The sequence below is a fragment of the Halyomorpha halys genome, unplaced genomic scaffold (genome assembly GCF_000696795.3).
Source record: "Halyomorpha halys isolate HHAL.00 unplaced genomic scaffold, Hhal_1.1 Scaffold171.1, whole genome shotgun sequence".
In the NCBI taxonomy this organism is placed as follows: Eukaryota; Metazoa; Arthropoda; class Insecta; order Hemiptera; family Pentatomidae; genus Halyomorpha; species Halyomorpha halys.
The window spans coordinates 292,475-301,034 of record NW_027115842.1 but is presented as its reverse complement, the minus strand read 5'-3'; the positions used below and the strand labels follow the sequence as shown (position 1 = coordinate 301,034).

Genomic DNA, 8,560 nt, shown 5'->3' with positions numbered 1-8,560 from the left:
TAAAACAACAAATAAGATATGCGATGCATGCATGCCATCCCTCCTCTGGATAACTCCCCTACTCATTAATTTCCATGCATGTGGTGGTGGATGATTCCCAGGGAGTCAAGTATTATATTCTCTGTCATCCTAGCCACGTCCTGTACTAAAATAAAATAAGAATAGAACAAATAAAATAAAACCATATGTCATATCATAAAACATAAGATGACAAACATTTTGGATAATAAATAAAAGAAAACAAAAAAGATAAAAAATCAAATATAATTAAACTAAGAATAATAAATGGAAAGGTACAATTTCTGCTAGTTTACACATTTACAATTATAAACGAACATCTGAAACATTAAGTACAGAAAATTTATAAACCTTATTTGGAACTTTCAATTGTTATTCTTCCGGAATTGGGTGGACAGAAGGTGGTCGAAGATACGGGATTTGAAGATTGTAAGGGTATTAGAACCATGAATGAAGGAGGGAATAGAATTCCATTGGGTAGAGAAACGGTTCGATGGGCAGTTACATATAAGTCTGAAGGCCATGAGCGGTTATTGCGGGAATGCACTGAGGATTTAAATTGAAGAATATCAGAGATGTTTAATGGACGGCAGGATTGGATAACATAGTTAATACTGAAAAATAGGAATGAGCTCCTTTTTTTTTTGTATTACTACGTAGGCCTTGAGTTTAACCCAATTGGTGTTAGTATATTTGTTTATTGATATTTAAAGATAATATTAAAATTCTATATTTCGAACTGTATGGTTGATTGTATGATTTAATTAGTTGATACTATTTGTTAATTAGTTTTTTTTTCTGACTTGTCTGAACTTTTCCATCTCCTTCTATAGATTTATGATACGGTGAACCATAAATATATAATAAAACTGAAAGTTCTTTTTGATTTGCAGTGAGAGCAGCGAAGTGCATAAAAGAAGCGGAGTTATCGAGGCAGTTGTCCATACACAGCCGATGGAGGTCACCTGACCATTCCAACATACTCTTATTATCATAGTCAATTATCAAATCTCTTGTATCAATTTTTTTTTGTGTCTATACATTACTATCTCTTGTTTACGCATTATAAGTGTATGCATTGAGAAGGAGGTTTAATCGCACTAAATTGCTATATTGAGAGATCCAATATGCAAATGGTAAAACTGTTTTGAGTGTAGTCTGTGATTGTTGAACACTTAAATGATGTCTGTTACCCTGTCCCTCACATTCCTATTTAAAAGATAAAAAAAAAAAAAATTAAAAAAAAAATGGATGTGAAAGCCAGTAATCGATTTTGTATATATAAATGAAATTCAAAGAGACTTTTGGGTTCTATATACCTTCTGTTTATATGTGACCCATTTTGAATCGAACTACTATAAATATTTATATTATGTACCTAATGTTTATATATGTATACACAAGTATGTATATGTATATGTTTGTATATATACAATCCCTTTAATAGGAATTGGAATCAGTAATTTATTTCTTCAGTATTAAGCTTTTGCTGAACATAAAACTTTTTGAGCATATGTGTATTATAAATATATTGTTAATAGTTGTATATATGTGTATATGATATATAGAATCGTTTTACGTACCATCAGAATCATAATATACGGCAAATGTAAATGGTCTGGAGGTTTCTGTTTTATTTAAAGCATTTGTATTTTTTTAATTTTGTTATTGTAGTAATCTTCATTTTTGGCGAAAATCCTTCTTATTATTATTAAGAACGTAAACAAAACTTTTTTATTATTTTTAATAGTAGTGATATTAATGATTTTAATACAAATTGTGATGATGAATCTGTACTTGTACATCTGCAATGAAATTTATTGTAACTTGAGTTTTCTATTTGTTGTTTTATTTATATCTTACTGAAAATTTTCATGCTTTGTTAAAATTTTATTTTGACTATGTATTATGTATAGGTTGTGTGACGATCTAAATAATTTTGCCAAAAACAAAACAACTTAAAAACAGTAATATTAATGAAGTTTAACTTTGACATCTTTCAGGCCTACATAGCCCTCTTATTATGGACTTTTTTGCCTAAGAGATTTTGTAAGGAAAAACTGTATATTTTGTTTCACAAATTTAATATACAAAAGTGATAAACGCTTACCTAGGAATGGAAACCGTCTCCATTTTATAGTTAGATATATATATTTTCTTTTCTTTTTTTTTTGTTTTTTGTAAAAGGCGATATTTAGATGTGTAATTACTCTTTATGTGCGTACAAATCGAATAATTGGGGCAATGTGAATTTGTCTTTATACCCCTTAAAATGTGCACCTTTTGAATTGTTCTGTCGACTCTCTTTTTAAGAGGTTCCACTGAACCATTCCATCGGAGCAAGCAAAAAATAAAACGCTTATTGTAATTTTAATAACAGTGAAAAGGATTGTCCGTAATATTTATTCAAGTCCTAGTTAATGGCATGTTACGGGTGTTATTTTATTAAAACATTACAGGAATTACAAAATTTTTTGATGTATCCATTTAGTAAATAAAAATTGCATAACTTATGGTGATATTAATTCGATAAAAGTTTTAAAATTGTAAATATATATATATTTCAAAGGGTAAAACTAGTGAATATTTCATATTGTTATAAATATTCATTTTCTGTTGGTTCATTGAGAGAATCTTTTTCTAGAAGATAATTTCAGTGAAATAAACAAAATAATAACTGCTCCTTACTCTACTGGTTTTATTTTTTTTATTCCATATTTTATTTTTCTGTCAACTAATTTATTTTATTTGAGGTATTTTTAATCAATCTCCTATAAAACTTGTGATTGGAGAAGATGGTCGGGGGTTGCGGTCAGTAAGAAGAACATAAATTATTTATTCATGCCGACGTTTCGACCTGAGTTTCAAGTCTTCATCGGGGAGGCTAGGAGAGAATCCTGGCCATATTTATCAGTTTTAGTTGGTCAAACTTAGGTCGAAACGTCGGCATGAATAAATAATTTATATTCTTACTGACCGCACCCCCCAACCATCCTCTCCATTATTAATCTGTCAACTATCTACACCTCATTATAAAACTTGTGATTTATCACTAACTTTTATGGTTTATTACTAAATATTAAATAGAATCTTAAACGACAATGTTTTTCTACATTTATAAAAGAAATTATTTGAGATTAGCATTTAAAAAAAACTTAAAATATCAGTGCCCAAGCTTCAATGAATTCTGGTTTAATTTCTTTTATATTAACCTCTTAACGCATTTTTTTTTTCAAACCAGCCAAAAAAAAATTTATGAAAAAAAAACACAATTTAGAACATTGTCTTGGGATAAAAATACAAAAATGACCAAAATTTTTATTTTTATTTTAGATATAGGTCTTATTAGGCTACCTAGCTGCCTATGTAAACATAGGTTAAATCTATATACAGAGTATTATTTCAGAGAATAAATCATTGTTATTTATTTTTTATTACATATTATTTTCAATTATCGATTATATTTGGAGTGTCATAAATTATAGCAGCATAAAATACAATGCCGCTCGAATTATCTCGAGTGTGCACAGTTTGGCCTATTTACAAGTTAAGGGTTTAATAAAAAAGGGTTAAGCAGCGTGACTCTGACTTGATAACTGAAAAGTAGTTGTTTTGTGTCCTGCTTCGAATGATAACTCAACTTTAAATGAGCTTTTTACCTTATATTGAGGTAATCATTTATTTTTTTACAGTACTTCTGTATAATTTAGATCTTGAGGGATCTAGGATTTTGTTTCACTTAAAGAGGTTTCTCATTTACCCACGGTGGTTTTAAAATTATAATTGTGTTATTTATAGAGGGTCGTGCAAATAGAGGTCGAAATGTACCGTTTTTCATTTATATAGGCAAATATATTCATAAAAATGCATATTTTCGGTGTTTTATTTTGTGAAAACGATACACTTATTTTGAATAAACTTTAAAAAATAATTTATATATACTTTTACTTTCTTGTTTGAGACTGCTAGTTTTATTAATAATAATAAAAATTATTCAAATAGTCTCAATCTTCTTTTTTAAAACGTATTACATGTCCAAAGTTTCGGCCAATCTGGTCATCATGAAGGACAAGCTGATAAAAATAAATGCCTTGATAAGTTATTGATAGTAAAATACAAAAATTTTGAAGAATTAATACAAATATGAAAAAGATAGTGAGGGTTGCAGTCAAAAAGAAGAACAAGTTTTCAACTATTTATTGTCCGACGTTTTGCCCCACTTTGTATGGCTCCCTCAGGGCTGTTTAAGACGATAGGCTAAACAGACAACGACCTTCTTTTTGACCACAACCCTGACCATCTTCTTCATATTGTAAATTATACGTTCAACTATTTATATGTAGGCGTAATACAAATTATTAATTAATGCTGCAGTAACAAATAGGTTTATTTTGACTGTGTTACATTGACTTGGGCATAATAACCTGCAAATTTTAATAAGTGTTAGGCGGTGATACCAAAATTAAGGTATGGAAATTTTATTTAATAATATGTATATATATAATTGACCATATAATTTCAAATTATGAAGATGGTTAGGGGTGTGGTCAAAAGAGAACAAAAATAGTTAAAACTATTTGTTTAAAACTATAATTATTTGCTGACATTTCGCCCCACTTTGTAGAGCTTCATCAGGTCTAAAAAGATATAAAAACCACTAAAAATATTTTTACGAAGTAAGATAACAAGATACAAAAAGGTAAATTAAGGAAGGGTTAAAATTATATTAAAATAAGTGAAAAAAAAATTATATACAAATGAAAGAAAAGAGGAAATAAAATAGTGTATATATCTGTAACCCCAGTGAATATGTGGTTAAGTCAAAATTCCTTACTTTTCAGGGGACAACTTTTAAAGTTAAACATTTATGTAAAATCAGGTGTTTGTGGTAAATCATCAAAATTTCCAAAACGTTGGTAACTTGTTACTTGTTTTACACCAATTTGATATGTCTTATCACTAATTAGATAATACAGTTAACTAATTGTTCACCGACTGTTGAAAAAAACACATCGCAATAACTCTGTTTTAAAACGTTAACTGACTTAGACACTTATGCACAATGAAGATGTTGCCTCTGTGATTCTCTTAGACCACTTAACTCATTTTGGCCAAAATTCGACTTAACCACATATTCATTGAGGTGACAGATATATGAAATGAACAATGATAAGAATATAAAAAATTGCGCAAACTATAAGGTTAAAAAAATATGTTATTGCATCTCCTGTTCATTTTTAACCTTATAGTTTGTGCAATTTTTTATACTCTTATCATTGTTTATTTTATATTAATACTATTTTATTTCTTTTGGAAGAAGATAGTTGACCATATGAAGTAGATTGTAGGAAGATGTATTGTGTATCCTGTTATTTTACTATATCAAAATATTTTTAGTTGTTTTTGTATATTTTTAGCCCTGCTGAAGATCTATAAAGTGGGGCGAAACATTGGTAAATAAATAGTTGTTAACTATTTCTGTTCTCTCATGACCACACCCCTGACCATCTTCATAATTTATTTAATAATGTTTTGGTACTGTTGACTATAAGTCATAATTAAAGTTGTTGTTTTATTAGATTGGCCTTGATGCTGGCCGGATTGGTCGAAACATTAGAAATGTAATACGTTTTTAATATAAAAAGGTTCAGTCTATTTTGATAATTTTATTTATTAATTATATAAAAAGAATTTTTATTACTTATAATAATAATTAATTTTTTAAACTTTATTAGGGCATAATTTCATAACCTTTATTCTTTCAGATGATTGCTTTTCTACTAAAATTCTTAAAAATGCCGGCTAATTGCCTTTGTCCCATATTATTTCTTCTTTATAATTCTTTCCTAAATTTAAAATTTGTACTAACCACTTTTCTTTCTATCATTAACATTTGCAAACTTTAAATTCACTTATTTTAATATAATTTTAACCCTTCCTTAATTTACCTTTTTGTATTTTGTTATCTTACTATGTAAAAATATTTTTAGTGGTTTTTATATCTTTTTTGACCTGATGAAGCTCTACAAAGTGGGGCGAAATGTCAGCAAATAAATAGTTTTAACTATTTTTGTTCTCTATTGATAACACCCCTAACCACCTTCTTCATAATTTGAAATTATATGGTCAAGTATATATGTACATATTATTAAATAAAATTTCCATATCTTAATTTTGGTATCACCGCCTAACACTTATTAAAATTTGCAGGTTATTATGCCCAAGTCAATGTAACGCAGTTAAAATAAACCTATTTGTTACTGCAGCATTTATTAATAATTTGTATTACTCCTATATATAAATATATATATATATATATAGTTGACCGTATAATTTAAAATATGAAGAAGATGGTCAGGGTTGTGGTCAAAAAGAAGGTTGTTGTCTGTTTAGCCTATCGTCTTAAACAGCCCTGATGAAGCCATACAAAGTGGGGCGAAACGTCGGACAATAAATAGTTGAAAACTATTTTGTTCTTCTTTTTTGACTGCAACCCTCACTATCTTTTTCATATTTGTATTAATTCTTCAAAATTTTTGTATTTTACTATCAATAACTTATCAAGGCATTTATTTTTATAAATTTTAAATTTAGGAAAGAATTATACAGAAGAAATAATATGGGACAAAGGCAATTAGCCGGCATTTTTAAGAATTCTATAAGAGAAAATGACAACAAAGTAAAGGTATCCTTGAAAATGACCTAAGTGGTCGAAACGTTGGAAGGTTTTAAAAAAGAATAAATTTGAGAAAAAGGATCAAATATTGTTTTTAAATAAACTAAACCACTCTCAAACAAGAATATATTAATAAAAATTAATCTAATAATGGAGGATTATTTTGGAGGAAGATAGTCTGGTTGGCGGTCAATAAAGGTTTCCAATAAAACTATTTATTGTTAACCAACATTTTACCCGACTTTGCAGGGCTGATAAGAATCAAGTTCTGATGTCAATTGAGATTCTTATCAGCCCTGCAAAGTGGGGCAAAATGTTGTTTAACAATAAATAGTTTTTTGTTACTATTTTGAAACCTTTATTGACCGCCACCCGGATTATCTTCTTCCAATAATGGAGGATTATATTCTCACTTACTTTTCATAAGCACTTTGAAACAGGATACATTATGTTGATCTATTAAAAAAGTTAACCTATAACGAGGGATGAAATTGACATAGTAAAATGTTTTCCGAAATGAATAAAAAAAAAATTATAATTCATGACCATTATTAGAAATTGTTTTATTGATAGTTGAGTCTCAAAACTATTATTATATTATTTCAATTTCTTGAGAAAAGGTAATTATTTATTAAATAAATCAAAAATTTGAATCCTTTTTTGTCTCAACACTTTTATTTTTCACCAGTCCAACATTTCGGCCATTTTAGCCATCCTCAAGGGCATCTTCAATTATAATTTCCTCCTCACATTAATTTAAAGTTACTTTTGCAGGCTATTCTGCCCAGGTCATTTCCTCTATTATAAGTTAAAAGCCTATTTTTTAAAATTTAAAATCAATAATATTTAATTTTTCTTATATAAGATTATCCACAACAAATACACTACCATATAACAAACCATTTATTGTTAAATTTAATTTCAGTAAAAAAATAGGCTTTTAACTTATAATAAAGGAAATGACATGGGCAGAATAACCTGTAAAAGTAACTTTAAATTAATCTGAGGAAGAAATTATAATTGAAGATGTCCTTGAGGATGGCTAAAATGGCCGAAACGTTGGACTGGTGAAAAATAAAGTGTTGAGACAAAAAGGATACAAATTTTTGATTTATTTAATGTATTATTATTGTGTTTAAGATTAGATAAAATTATATTTTCGAATTTTTGGGTAAAAAAATTGTAAAATATGTTAGGTTTACTTATAAACATATATCGCTGTCCCAGTTCATGAGTGTAACATCTCAAAAAATGTTTATTTTATCATATGCATGTAATCTTAGCAATAAGGGTAAGATCTATACAGTAAAACATAGAATCATAGTAAAACATATGTCATGAAATCCAAGTAAAAAAATATATTTCGAGATAGTACAGTTTCGAACTGTATAGATCTTATCCTTATTGCTAACCATTTTTTGAGATGTTAAACTGTTGATATGGGACAGCGATATGATTATTAATCTTAAGAATTGTTTCAACTTCATATTATTCATACTTTTTACTAAAATTATGACTACTTTAGATCTAGTATCATTGGCTTTACTATTTCTCCACTGCAGACTTGGTATCTCCAGTTTGCTACGACTATAAAGGAGCTTGGTCAGAATCTTCTGAGGAGGTAAGTTTTAACTCTGGATAGGTGTCCTGCCCTAGCCTTCAAGGGCCTTGAAGAAATAAGAGATATCCTGCTCATATACAGGAAGATATTGACAGCATTAACGCATGGGCGTCTAACAATGATTTGAAGCTGAATGCCAAAAAAACGAAGGCCATTCTTATCGGTTCCAAGCGCCTCCTTCATATCCTCCCTTACTGTCCTCTACTTTTCCTTAACAACCAATCGATTCACTTCTATCCTACAAT

At 28.6% G+C, this 8,560-nt stretch overlaps 1 protein-coding gene across 2 annotated transcripts in view; it reads left to right on the top strand.

Moving 5' to 3' along the window:
- Nucleotides 1-1,296, top strand: part of E(Pc) (Enhancer of Polycomb) — a 44,030-nt gene extending 42,734 nt beyond the window's left edge. For both annotated transcript variants that reach the window (XM_067052809.1, XM_014417897.3), the window contains exon 12: nt 912-1,296. In XM_067052809.1, coding sequence (XP_066908910.1) covers nt 912-987 — 76 coding nt within the window. In that variant the 3' untranslated portion in view covers nt 988-1,296. The remainder of the gene's footprint in view (nt 1-911) is intronic.
- Nucleotides 1,297-8,560: the final 7,264 nt, after the last annotated feature.